This window comes from Arvicola amphibius, chromosome 10, assembly GCF_903992535.2.
Source record: "Arvicola amphibius chromosome 10, mArvAmp1.2, whole genome shotgun sequence".
Taxonomy (NCBI): domain Eukaryota; kingdom Metazoa; phylum Chordata; class Mammalia; order Rodentia; family Cricetidae; genus Arvicola; species Arvicola amphibius.
In genome coordinates, this window is record NC_052056.1 from 71103985 (window position 1) to 71118172 (window position 14188).

General features: G+C 47.6%; 1 protein-coding gene across 2 annotated transcripts in view; it reads left to right on the forward strand.

Annotated features, from left to right (window-relative positions):
• Window positions 1-14188, forward strand: part of Dgkg (diacylglycerol kinase gamma) — a 162400-nt gene that overhangs the window by 42960 nt on the left and 105252 nt on the right. For both annotated transcript variants that reach the window (XM_038345521.1, XM_038345522.1), the window contains exons 6-10: window positions 2286-2335; window positions 6119-6193; window positions 6830-6952; window positions 11454-11571; window positions 13076-13164. In XM_038345521.1, coding sequence (XP_038201449.1) covers window positions 2286-2335; window positions 6119-6193; window positions 6830-6952; window positions 11454-11571; window positions 13076-13164 — 455 coding nt within the window. The remainder of the gene's footprint in view (window positions 1-2285; window positions 2336-6118; window positions 6194-6829; window positions 6953-11453; window positions 11572-13075; window positions 13165-14188) is intronic.

Consider the following 14188-nt stretch of genomic DNA (forward strand, 5'->3'; position numbering starts at 1 on the left):
CTATACCTCTAATGTCACACTCGTCCTTAAGTGGAAACACAACAAATGCTATCGCACTATTGCCAAAAATAGCCAGCTTTCACATTTCCTCCAGTCAGCCGTGGTGCTCACTGTTTGTTTGGCTCACTTTCCCACTGAGCCCATACACTGTCATTAAGCATTATCTCTCTTCAGTGCCTTTCAAGTTTTTGTTCTTCCCCATTTTCAGCTAATATTTCCCTTTATAATCTTTGGAGCAGATAGGGTCAACTATTCAGCATTTTCACTGGTTTGGGGTTTTTAATCTTATCATTCTAAATCATACCCTTGTCTTAATGACTGAAAACAAGTGTCTCTATTTTGAGAACTGAACATGCATCTTTCTGGAAGGCATCCCTGAAACTCCACCTAGTGTCAAAGCAAGAGCACCTCCCATTGGCGCAACATCATATATTTATTTGCTAAGCATTGTGAATGCATCTTCTCACTTTTTGTCAGTCTCATAATAGCCTTGAAAGGGCTGACATGCTTATCTCATTTCACATGTGTGAAATTATGGGGGGGGTGAAAGAAACGTGTCTGAACACAGGTCACATGAACCCATTGTCCTGGAACAATACTAGTGGACGCTCTGACCTTCCTATCACACAGCCTGTACTGTGTGCCCCTGGCCAGAATATTCTGAAGAACCAGAGAGAATGAGAAGGCTATGACCCTACTTTTTTTTTTCAAGACAGGGTTTCCCTGTAGTTTCTAGAGCCTGTCCTGGAACTAGCTCTTGTAAGACCAGGCTGGTCTCGAACTCAGAGATCCGCCTGCCTCTGCCTCCCGAGTGCTGGGATTAAAGGCGTGCGCCACTACCACCTGGCTTATGACCCTACTTTTAAAGAACATAAACTCTAGTCAGGTACATACCATGCAGGGGAGAACATGCACGGTGCAGGGCATTTAAGACTCTGGAGGCAAATGATCCTGTAAGAGTAGCATCGTGTGAGCAGACCGTCTGTGCTGAGCGGTGACCGGGACTCCCGCAGGGGATGCACAGAAGAGACGGCAAATGTGAGCATATAAAACATGGCATGCAAGGGAAGAAATGTCTACCTCGCTCCCTGCCCTGCTTACTTTCGAGATCACAGTAACCCAGAGATCACATCTCTGCACTTTTGGGTGAATGTAACTGTGTCGGTGAACACTTAGTCTTTAGTCCCAATCCTTCCCAGACCTCCCCTGTCTACTTCACCTCCCTGTGGCTAACAAGATAGTTCCAAGCAGCATGCTGACGCTTGCTCCAAAATCCAAAACTTTTGAGACTTTACTTACATTATAGGTGAAAATTTTCACGTCTGACCCCAAGTGTTGGATTGCAATCAAATTGGGATACACTAAAAATATTACCTAAAATTTCCTGAAGGTTATACATGGAACGTATATGAGAAATATAATATTGAATTTAGAATTAGATAATGTCCCCTTCCCTAAAATATCTGATTATTTATATGAAATACTTCCTAATACAAAAATTCTACAAATCTGAAATGTTCCTGCTTCTAGCATTTGGGATAAAGGGTGATTCAGAAAATTCAACATCTTTAATGTCCTGTGGCCCCTGCAACAGCAACTACTTCATGTCATTATTGTATAAGACAGAGTCATTACGATTAAATGCATACAACAGTATCTGCTGCCTAAGGAATGATGTATGTAAATGTTCACTAATAAAAGAAAATGAAGAGAAATAATTTATCAAATGCTTTCTGCCTCCCCAGACCTATCAATTGCCATAGCCATTAATATTAATCCTTATGATTCCCTAGAAGAAATATTACAGTTTTCATCTTACAGATAATGTGACTGATCCCAGAAGGAGAATAACTTCCTTGCTATCCCAGAAGTGGTAGTGCACACCAAGATGCCAGCGTGCCTGACTCTGCACTCGTCTGTGTACAGTGGAGGCGAAAGTCCCGCTCTAATTTTGGTGCCTCCGCCCACCCAGCCGCTGGGTTTTTAAGTTGTGTCCAGGTGACACTGAGAGACATGCATGCTCTCCAGGGAGTCCCACTTGTGACCTGGATCACATGTACCACGTGTCACTGCTCAGAAGGGTCCAAAACTGACGGGGCTTCATTCTTCTCCCTAGCTTCACCTCTTCCCTAAGGAAGCCATAAACTGTCCCTTAGAGGGCTAGCTGGCTGTAACGGCCCGTGCCCCAATGCTGCCCAGATCTAAGCTTAAAATGGGCACAGCAGAACATCAACCGTGCTGATTCCTGGAAGGCACCTCAGGCTTAACCTGTGTGTTTCTTGCAGTCATGTTTCGTCTCTATGACTCTGATGAGAACGGACTCCTGGACCAAGCGGTAAGCTTTCACTTCAACAAAGCCCTGGGGAAAAGTAGGGGTGTAGTGACAGTGATGGAAGCATCCAGACACCCCAGTTCCATCCCTACAGGAATTGTGGGTCTGGCTGAGGGATGCAGATCATGAACGAAGTCCCTGCCTGCTATTTCCCAAGAGTCAGCCTGTAGAGCACGGACTCCAATGTTCCTTCTGAACCGAGAAGCCTGAAACTACAGACTATCAGGATAGGGAGATATTTCCTATTTTCATCAAATGTGACTTCCCTTGAAATTTCCTGCTGGGACCTGGGGCTCAAGAGTGGGGGAGCAGAAAAGCAACAAGACCAGGGCAAGAGGAGAAGAGGAAGGTTACTGGCGAGCTTCCTATCTACCCAAGCTTAGGAGCCTGCCCAGTCCTGTCTGTTCCGAACCCTGTGCCCACACCTCACCCCTTCAGCAGGAGGCAAGAACAGGTCAGGACCAGAGGGCAAGAGGAGGGCTAGAGAAAGAAAAGCCCAAGAAAGAAGGAGACCTTGAATCCAAGCCTCGTGGTCATGACTGACTGCCAGGGCTTCCAAACAGCAAGGCTCTCAGATTGAAGTGTGTATGGCTAACTGAAACCAGAAAAGAAAGGGAAGGAAAGAGAGCAGGAGGGAGGGATAAGAGAGAAAATGAAAGGGGGACAGAGGGACAGGGGAAATAAGTCCCCTAGGCCAACGAGCCATGCCAACTCTCCCTACCCTGGCATCCTATGGCCTCTCCAGCACTGTTGCATTGCTGTGAGTTGTGGTCTTCAATGAGACAAGCGCAGACCCTGGCAGACCACAAGCATCCATCTACTGAGAGTTTACAATGTCTGGTGCTACTCAGAGAGCTGAGGATGCATTATTGTGACCAAACGACAGAGTCCTGTCCCCTCGTGCCACTTCCATTCTAGTCTAGGCATCACTACACAGCATTGGATACCTGCGGATCTGGGCACGGTGAAGCACACCTGAATTCCCAGCATTCAGGAAGCCGAGGCAGGAGAATCATTCGTACCTGTCTCAAAATAAAAGGGAGTAGGGCTGGGAATATAGCTCAATCATAGAGCATTTGCCTAGCCTAAGACTTCAGTCAGTCCTAGCACTGCAAAAAAAATAAAACCGCACAGTATAAAATACATATGCATAGACTTCCACGCATATTGGGTAGACATCTGTTAAGAAGAAAAACAAAGGAAGAAGGAAACATTGGAGGGAGTTGCTGCCTTCAGAAGGGCTGTCAAGAAAGGCCTCCCTGGGGAAGGGACACCAGAACAGAGACTCAGAGAAGGTGACGTCTCGGGGAAGAGCCCTTTAGGTGGAGGACACTGAGTGCAAAGATCATGATGCGTGCCCAAGATGCTGGAGGATGCAGTGGAAACCGGGCTAGCTAGAAAAGAGCAAGTGAGCAAAAAGAAGCCAGAATGAAGGACCAATGAGAGCACAGACAGCTTGTGTGAGTGGGGGCGGGGCGCCAGCACATGAGGTTTCCCTTAACCTCTAGAGAAATGAGGAGACATCCAAGGTTATGGACAGAAACGACATATTTGGACATCTCGGCATCATTCTAGAGACCACATCAAATAGGCCACAAGCAGGTCCACTAGAGACCTAAGGAAGCAATCAGGGCACAGACCTGCAAGTGGAACACAGTACTGCAGGTGTTAACCGGTTCAATCCAGAACATATTTTAAGATAAAGCTGGCCTACAGACACACGTCTCAAATGAGTCCTCTGACTCAACTTCAACCCTGGAATCCCTGGCTGGTGAGGTCCCAGCTCCTTTGTGAACAATCCCAGTGGGCAAAGAAGTCATGTCTCCACAACAGGTGTGCCACTGCTGGGAACAAGCTGGACAGGGCTTCCTGCCGGCTTGCCTGGCATGAGGTTGCTGGCCAACACTCAGTACGCTGTTCTGCCCTTCTTCCCCAACCCAGGAGGGGATCACATTGTCCCTGCCCTGCATCCCTCAGCTTCCTGCTGCCCTCTGCTGCTAACCAGGCCAAGGGAGACACAAACTGCACAATGATCTTGAGTATTTAAAAGTGTCAACACACCTTACACAAAATCTCCTCCAAACCAAAGGGTCCCCATTCTCCACGGTTCCTTATTAGCTGCTTTAAATACCCACACTGGACAAGCTCCAGCTTGTCGGCACTGTTATTAAAACACAGCATACAATAGAGCCTGCCCATCCATTGCTTTACAGATGTGGCTCAGCCAGGGTAGGTGGGGACCTGCTTCTTCCTGAAGCTAGACCACAATGAGTCTAATTCTCGGTTCCCAAGCCACATTATCTCACAGAACCCTGGACCAGAGCAGACTCACGCACTTTTCCACTGAAACATCCTTCCTGCTTCACTGCGCTCATTCACGGCCCCATCCTGTGGTTTGGCTGGAGGTCACTGTTTCCCTTTGAGTAAAGTACTCTTTGTTCACATGCAAGAGGCTGGAGCAAGCGGATCACAAGTTCAGGTCCAGCATGAGATGGAAGAGGAGAAGAATAGAGGGGTGGGGGAGAGAGCGAGACATATTGAGAGGATATATATCTGGGTCAGGGGCTGCAGAGATGACTGGGGTTAAGGGTGAATACTGTTCTTACAGAGGAGCCAAGTTCAGCTCCTCACTTTCATGTGGCAGCTTACAGTCACCTGTAACTGCAGCTCCAGGAGATCTCATGCCCTTTTCTGGCCTCTGCAGGTACCTGTGTTCACATGCATACCACACACACACACACACAAACACACACACACACACAAACACACACACACACACACATTAAGTATAAAATATATCTTTAAAAGCTAATGGTTGTTGAGGCTTGGCTTGCTTGACTAAGCATTCTGAATGATGGAAGTACCAGTTTCCAGTCTTCAGTTTGCTCACATCATCTCCAAGAACAGCCTCACTGTGCACATCTTAGGTAGGAGCCATACATAAGACAGCTGACACCAGATGCTTCGCCAGCACAGTGCAGTGTTTCCATGGCTCCCTCTAGGCACTGACTCGCCAGCATCTGGCATGTTGGTAACATTTTAAGTGGAGTCAGGCCTTGGTGCCAAAGGGGTAAATCCATCAGGCAAAAAAAAGCCCTTAAAAACCTCCTATTTACCAAATTCTAGGCTCAGGGTTGAGTAGAATACAAAGGAAAGAGGAGATACTGAAATAAATCTAAATCAGTGTTTGAGCCAAGACCAACACAGAACGTGAACCTGACTCCAAAGGCAGACAGAGTCCTAGCTGCTGAGGTGTGGGAATAGAGAGTAAGTGATAAGAACAGCAGAGACCTGTCTTTGCCTGCGTTCACAGAAGTTACAGGAGAAAAGGGAGGAAGTGAGGAAGGAAGAAAAGAGAGAAAGAGAAAGGAAGGAAGGGGGGGGAGGGAGGGAGGGAGGGAGGGAGGGAGGGAGGGAGGGAGGGAGGGAAGGAGGGAGGGAAAGGGGGGGGAATTCAAGATTCCCTGTGGTTTTCTGGTCAAAGGACAGAATGGTGGGAGGAGGGAGAGGCTTGGAGTCAGTGCTCCAGGTGCTCTCTGTGGCTCTGGCTTACACATGCTCTGTAAGCATCCACTAGCCACCGGCCTTTGTGGTCAAGACAAGAGAAAACAGCTACCCTCGTGGGATGGTAGTATGTCACACCAGCTTCCCTCATCTCCCCCAACCCCCCGCCTGCCTTCCCACCAGTTTTGATTTTGAGTTTTGCTCTTATTTTGATTAAAACAACAACAACAACAACAACTTTGGTTTTCTCCCTTTGATGATTTCTCTCCTGGTATTTTCTAGGAGATGGATCAGATTGTGAACCAAATGCTACATATCGCGCAGTACCTGGAGTGGGATCCCACGGAGCTCAGGCCTGTGAGTTTCTATAAGCACAGTTGACTCCAGGGGGAGCCTCCTACAGAGAGTGGGGCACCTGGGATGTGGGTGCAATGGTTAGATGTGTGCTGTGCGGTGCCCCCAGACGACCTCCGCAGCAGCTTCCTTGGAGCCTACACTTAGACCTCCCATTTCTCCAACAGGGAAGATACTTAAGGCAGCAGGAGGAAGTGTAGACACGGAAGAAATCACAGTTCCCCCAACCTTCCCAACAGAGACAGTTTTCTGATAGAAATTCACAGAGGTTAGAGCCTCAAACAATTTGGGGGAAAAGTTGTCAATCATTGACTGCTAGTGTTAACCACACTGGCAGGCGCTGTGTACCAGATGTTAGATTAAACCTTTTTCATGCATTTCTGTAAACACAGCGGTATTACTGCTGAAGATGAGTGACCTAGAGCCCAGATAGCTAGCCCGAGCCACCTAAGTGGGACAGGGCAGGGCAGGACTTAGAACCCCAGTGTCCCCGCTGGCCCTTTGCACTTTGATCACTCTGACTAAGAAGGGAACAGGGAGGGGGGGGACAGAAACTGTAACACAAGAGCAGAGAGAACACAGAGAGCAGAGGCATCCAGGAGAGGATGGGAATGGACCACTGCCCTTTGCATTTCACAGATCCTGAAGGAGATGTTGCAAGGAATGGACTACGACAAGGATGGCTTTGTGTCTCTACAGGAGTGGGTCCAGGGGGGGATGACCACCATCCCATTGCTGGTCCTCCTGGGAATGGACGACGCTGTAAGTCAGTACACTCACGTTCAGTGTCTGGGCTCCAAATCGTTGCCAGTGTCTGCTCCAGACGTCCTGATAGGCAAGCCACACACTCCAGGCTGGTTCTGGGGTTCTCTGTGTTTTTATCCCTTTCACTTGCTCATGCCCAAAATACATTCTTTCACCCGGAAACCCTTTGATACGCTATTATTAAGGGAAATTTTCTGCTGTGCACACTGTAAAGGAATACAGCATTTGCCTGCAAGACACATACTCAACCAGACCAAGTGTGGAAGAAACATCAAGGAGAATCTCATGTTTCATCAAGTTAGGTTGTAAGATGCTAGGAGAGGGACCAGTCAGAGGGCTCTGCACACAAAGGCACCAGCCACCAAGTCTGATAGCCTGAATTCGATTCCCAGAACCCACGTGGTGAGAGAAAAGAATAAGCTTCCTTGTCATCTGCCCTCCTCACGCCATGACACAAATGCTCACCCTCTGCTAATAAGTGGAATTTAAAATTTTTAAATTAAAGGAATTGGCAAAGGAAGGAAGGGAGCAGGGGAATAGTGATCTGCTGAGGGGCTTTCATGAGTGGACTCTGGTTTAGCAATCAAAACAGATAAGGTAGATCTTTCTATCCCAATTTGTATAGATAGAAAACCAAGGTTCTGAGCAGAAGAGGAGTTAGGTTTTGCACCTCGCTCCAAATTCCCCACACTTTCCAACACCCTACACCTTAGTTAGAGCAGGAAGGAGAAACTTGGAGGGCATTTGATTTATCCCTAAAGAATTAGCAAGATCTTGATACTTTACTCTGTCCTCTATTTTGTGTGCACGCGTGTTTGTGCATGCATGCATGCATGCATGAGTGTGTGCGTGTGCGTGCGTGCATGCATGTGTGCATGCGTGCGTGTGTGTGTGTGCGTGTGTGTGCGTTGTGTGTGTGTGTGTGTTAAACCAAACATCTCACACATGCTAGGCAAGCACTCCCCCTGTTTTATACCCCCACCTCCCCTTTTTACTTCTCATTTTTGAATCAGCTCACTCGATGGCACAGGCTGGCCTCCGACTTGCTCTGGAGCCCTGGCAGGTCTTGTTGATTGAACTTGTGCTCCTCCTGATTCAGTGTCCAGAATAGCTAGGCTTGCAGGTCCACACACCAGGCCAGGCTTGCTAACACGTTAGGGTCTGTGATGTGCCTGGTAGAGTCCTCTGTGAGTCCTGCTCTTCCGGTCTACAAATGGTCTGGCGGGGTGCAAGACTGGCCCAAGGGCACATGCCTGAACAGAGGCCCAACTGGCACACTCAGTTACATGGGGACCTTCATGCAGTCACCTCTTGCTGAGGGGCTACACATACAAGAACCCACAAGAGCCCCAAGAAGCAGAACGAGCTGTTGCCATCACTCACTTGGCACTGGATCAAAAGAGGAGCTCAGCTTGGTTGCTATCCTGACACAGTGTTGCTGGTTTGGTTTGTTCTCATTTGAAGGAAAAAAACTGAGACCTTTTAAGCACAAGGAACCAATTTCTGTTCTCCTCCCTGCATTGACCATGCTAATGTTCAAAGTCCCACCAACATCTTGTATGGAAAGAGTCCACGCTTGTGGAGGCAGCAGGTAACGCCTGTGTATTTCTTCAGCGTCCTTTCCAGTGTTCCCTTCAAACACCAAATCAGCCTTGAATAAAACTAGAATTCACATTACAAAACGTGGGAAACAAAAAAATAAATGTAATTTTATTGATATTAATCAAAATCCTTTTAAATCTATTTTAAGTGTGGGCTAAACAAGTTCTTTATTGAGTAACATCAAGGCTTCTAGAGGAAGCTCCATCAATGTTTTGGACGGCCTTCTGCTTTCCTGCCAGAGTTCTCACTCACACGGATGACCTCTGAGAACACAGAGCAGGCAAATACAGCAATGGGGCGAAACCTACCCAGAAATGAACAAGCCACACGATGGCGCTATAACCTAAGCAGAAGCTTTATTTAAGCCCCTTGGTGCTTTTGCTTCTTAGAGCTGAGGGTTTGGGGGGAGAGGTGCACGGCTTAGATAACAGAGGTGTTTGCAGATAAAATGAAGGTCCTTTAGTTCGTGAATAAGCAGATCTGCTGACAGGGTGCTGAGTTTCCTTCTGCCCAGGGAAACCCTTGTAGAAGGTGGTAGGAAAAGGCATACAATGACTACTGACTGTCACTCATTCTTCCTGGGGCACTGGCCCTAGTTACAGAATTCCTGAATGGTTTTTGTTTTTGTTTTTGTTTTTTGGTTGTTTTTTTGGGTTTTTTTGGTTGTTCTTTTTTAATCTGTATACTAGTAACAGACTTACCACTTTTCCACAACTTTCATACCCCCTAATATTTTGTACAGACTAGGATCTGTCAGGGGACTAGAATAAGATTTATCATCATCATCACTGAAGTTCTAGGGGAAGATATCTTCCAAAGGGATGAGTCAGCTGGCTTTTTTGTAAATTGCTACCCACCCACAAATCTGCATCCTGAAGTGGAGACCCTTGGCTAAAGGGACCTTAAGTCCGTACAACTCAGGTCTTGGAAAGTGTCCTAAAGTACAAAGAATACAAAAGTTGAGGGAACAGATAAGAATCTGACAAAGAACGTGGACTCCAAGGACCACAGTCTAGGTCCAGGAGCAGGGCTGACCACAGCGATCAGTCCAAAGGCACGGACACCCAGATATAAGGACTGGACTCCATGTCCCCGGCCACACAGCCAAGGATAAATTTACAAAGCATAGTTTTCACTGCCCTACAGACCACACCCAGTGCTGCTCAGGATGGAACCCTGGGAAAGATTCAGCAGGAGAGATGCCCCCAAAGCCAGACTCAAGCCAGAGGGTGTACCAGGAGCAGGAACATGGAACTTGGCATGCCAGGGAAGCGGTGACCACATGAGGCATGGCTCATACACGTGTGAGGAGAGTTTTGCCCCTGAGCCGCTCAGGAGAGAAACATTAACTCCTCTCTGGCTCTCACTTTAGAATTGTTGTTGCTCTAGTTACATGTGTGTTTTACATGGAGTGGGGCTTTCTCCACACATGGTGTGCATGCATGGAGAGCTCTGAGGATGACAGCCTTCAAGAGTTACCCTTTTGGTGCATCCTGTTGAGCTCAGGTTATCAAGCGCCTCTACCCACTGAGCCATTTCATCTCCAGCCCTCACCTTAGTGTTTTATCTGTTTGCAGAAACTTGGTATAAGCACGCCTATAGTGTGTGTGTGCGTGTGTGTGTGTGGAGAGAGAGAGAGAGAGAGAGAGAAAGAGAGAGAGAGAGAGAGAGAGAGAGAGAGAGAGAGAGAGAGATTGTGTGTTTGTGTGACTGGGGGAGCAAAATTCTCATACACATAAATAAAATAAATCTAAAAATTTTTAAGTTGGTATAAGAAGTATATTATTAGCCAGGTGGTAGCAGTGCATGCCTTTAAACACAGCACTTGGGAAGCAGAAGCAGGTGAATCTCTTGAGTTCGAGGTCAGCCTGGTCTACAGAGCAAGTTCCAGAATAGCCAGAGCTACACAGAGAAACCCTGTCTCCAAAAAATAAAGCATATTGTTTTTACTAAGCCATTTGTTCTTAATTATGCTAGTCTATATTCACTGGAGAAATTTCAGAAAATATAAGGGAAATCAGAAATTAAAGAGGGAGAAAACAAATGCACAGTGCTTCCAGATATAGCTAACTTTGGTTAACAAGTACATGAAATCTTTTACCATTAGATATATTTAAATATATTTTTGTTTGTTTGCTTGCGTGTTTATTTGTTTCTTAAGACAGGGTCTCTCTACACAGTCCTGGTGTCCTGCCTGTCGCTATATAGACCAGGATGGCCTCAAATTCAGAGATCCATCTGCCTCTGCCTCTCAACACTAGGATAAAGGTGTGTGCCACCACACCCAGCTTCCCAGATAGAGTCATAAAACCCTATCATATTTGCAATTTTAGCGATTTGGGAACCATTAGTGTATCTTTAGCTCTTCACTATTTGAAATAATGTTGCATCTGACTAGCACAGAAATGCTCATCTGTCTTCTCAAAAACAGTTTTCTTTAGACTGAAGCCCAAGGAGGAATGCTGGCAAGTCAAAGATTGCAATTATTAAAGACTCTTTAGATAGACAGGTGAGATAGATAGATAGATAGATAGATAGATAGATAGATAGATAGATAGACAGACAGACAGACAGACAGACAGGTCGATAGGCAGATAAATAGGCGGATAGATAGGCAGGCAGACAGACATATCAAGTTGCTCTTCCATTTATCCCTCAGGAATCCAGGTCTGAGAGGGCTTATTGAGCTCCTCTCCCACCTCCATTCAAATGCTCTCTTCTTTTGTGTATGCTAATTTTAGAAAACACACACTAAGAATTTGTTAACGACTACGTAACTTCTCTTCCAAGTTTGAGAAGAGAACATTACTGAGAGAAAAAGCAGTACCAGCATGAGACAGCCTCTGATTTCCGGGTGGGGTACCAGCTCCACAGCTCACCTCCATTACCTCTGCAGGGCTCCATGGGGGACGGAAGGCATGCCTGGACCCTGAAGCATTTCAAGAAGCCCACGTACTGCAACTTCTGCCACATCATGCTGATGGGAGTCCGGAAGCAAGGCTTGAGCTGCATTTGTGAGTAACCGTCCTCCAGGTCTTTCCCCACGGTCTCTGTCTGCTCGGCACACAGTCCATTCTAGGGACAGCTAGGCATTTATTTCCCAGATGGTGGGATCACCCCTCATGTTTCTACAGCAAGGCCTTTGTGCCCTGCTTTGGGTCTAGCTGAGTCAAATGGACAAGATGTTTGCTGCGGCTGGAGTCCCGGACCACTGGTCTCCTAGGAGAAGGTATTAGAGTTCTAACACAAGTTCAAAGCATCTCATGCTAATTGCAGTTGTGTTTCTAGCCAACGTTCATTTCATGTGTGCTTAGGGGTGCTTTCTAATTAGTTGAGAACACACTCTATATTCCAGAAGTGCCATGAAAAATAAACTTGTATGTTTACTTCATTTTGTAATCCATTTAGTAAAACTGGAGGGAAAGCAGAAACATAAGCACAAATGGGCGATTAGATCAGGACTGAGAAGGTGAACACAGAAAGAAGCAGAGGGAAGGGGAGAGGAAGAGGTGATTTGGGAAAACGGGAAAAGAGCAAGAAGAGATGCGACAAAAGCCAGAAGCTTCAGGGGGCAGCGAATGTGGGTGCACTGGGCCCTGCTGGCCACCTCGTGGCCAGATAGCAGACACCAACCAGACCCCAGGGAGTAGGCAGGCTGAAGAACAGGTCCACCCACTCCGCATCCACTCAGCAACATGTTCTCATTCCTGTAAGCGTGAGACCTCTGTCCTTTGCTGTTTGCATAATCACAGTTACAGCGACGATGACAAACTGTGGACTTGCCTAATCTGATCCTGCCCATGGTGCTTCACACAAACGTCCCACTTCACACCGCAAAATCCCTTCCCAGAAAGAGAAAAGGAAGCCACTGTGCGCACATCGACAGAGGAGCCTGAAGTTCTTTCTTACTCTTTTCTTTTCTTTATTTCTTTTTCTTTGTTGTTGTTGTCGTTTTGTTGTTGTTTGTTTGTTTGTTTGTTTGTTTATAGCAACAGGGTTTCTCTGTGCAGCCCTGGCTGTCCTGGAACTCACTCTGTAGACCAGGCTGGCCTTGAACTCACAGAAATCCACCTGCCTCTTCTTCCCAAGAACTGGGATTGAAGGCAACCCAGTCCATCCTGAATTTCTAAAGGGCAAATCAGTTACTCAAGGTGCTGTGGTGTCCAATAGCGTCCATCAGCCCAGTGACTATGGCCTTTCTGTCACTCATTGTTGGCATCCTGACATACAATGGCATCTGTTTCTCACTGCTCCTTCTGACGTCACTTTGCTGCACGCTTGCTGCCGTCAGGAGAAAGTGGAAGTGCGGGAGAAGACCTGGGAGGCAGCGGCAGACCGCTCAGAGAACTATAGCAGTGTTAGAGGTCTGCTGGGCCAGACCAGCTCCCTATGTCGCTTGTCCTCCCTGATCATCACCCAGAAGGAGAAACAAGCCTTCACTGAAGTGTGCACACCGGGGAGGGGGCTGGATCTTCCCTTGGTGGCGTTCATAAGCACAGTCCTTTCTCTTTCTTCCAGACTGTAAATACACTGTCCACCAGCGCTGTGTATCCAAGAACATTCCTGGATGTGTGAAAACATACTCAAAAGCCAAAAGGAGTGGCGAGGTTGGTGACACCTATTGGCTCATTCTACTGCATGCTGCCTCGGGGACAACATGGCCATCATCACAGGTTCCTATGCAGGAAGGGGCTCGGAGAGATTTCTCCAGTTCCTTCTCTGTCTCAAGGACCACCCCTAAGCCATCCCACTCATCCATCAATCCATTCAGCATCTCCCTGAGGCCCACTGCATGCCAGGCACTGTACCAGGGCATCCGCAGGTTCTGAGACGCGGTATCTGGTCTGCTCAAATGCTGCCCAGGTTACGGAGATAAACAGGCACATGAGAATAGTGCAAATACATAGTCCTGAGGCGTGTGCTCTCATAATAGGGCCATGTGGAGTGTGCAGCCAAGGCTCGAAAGAAAAAGTTCCTCAAAGGAGGTGCTGCTGGCTTTGTTCGTGGAACCAGGAGAGCTTCGCAGGGCACGGAAGAGGGCCAAGCATTCTAGCAGAAGGGGGATCCTGTGTACAGACATGGAGACATGTGACTGTGGCTTGCACTTGGTTAGAAATGGCTGGGTCAGAAGACAATTACAGGGGAGGACAAGGGCCTCACAAGGTGATGAGGCCCGATGTGATGAGGGCTTGGGAGACCAACTCCAGAATTAAAAAGCAGTCGAGGGTCGGGAAGACGCTTCAGACATGAAGAGATGATGAACTGGTTAATTACGACTCTTTCTGAGGCTGGTGTGGAAGAGAAGCCCTGGGGAAAAGTGCTCTTCCAGCAGTTACAGCAGAAGGGGGTGCTGCCCCAAGGCTAGAGCCCAGCTGGGTCTGTTTACATCCACCCTTTCAGGACTGCTTGTGTCTGAGTGGCCCCCCAACAGACTTCACTAATAAAGCAGAGAAGACAAGGGAAGGAGGGGTTTGCCAGGCAGCTGAGAGTCGCAGCCCCACAGCCCCAGGACCTAGGTGTGTGGGTGCAGAGGAGGAGAGGGCAGGCTGCGGGAATGACTCCCAGTGCTCCTCTGGCTGTTGGGTGGTGCCATTTGCTGAGTCTGGAATTAGATCACCCTTAAAACCAGGG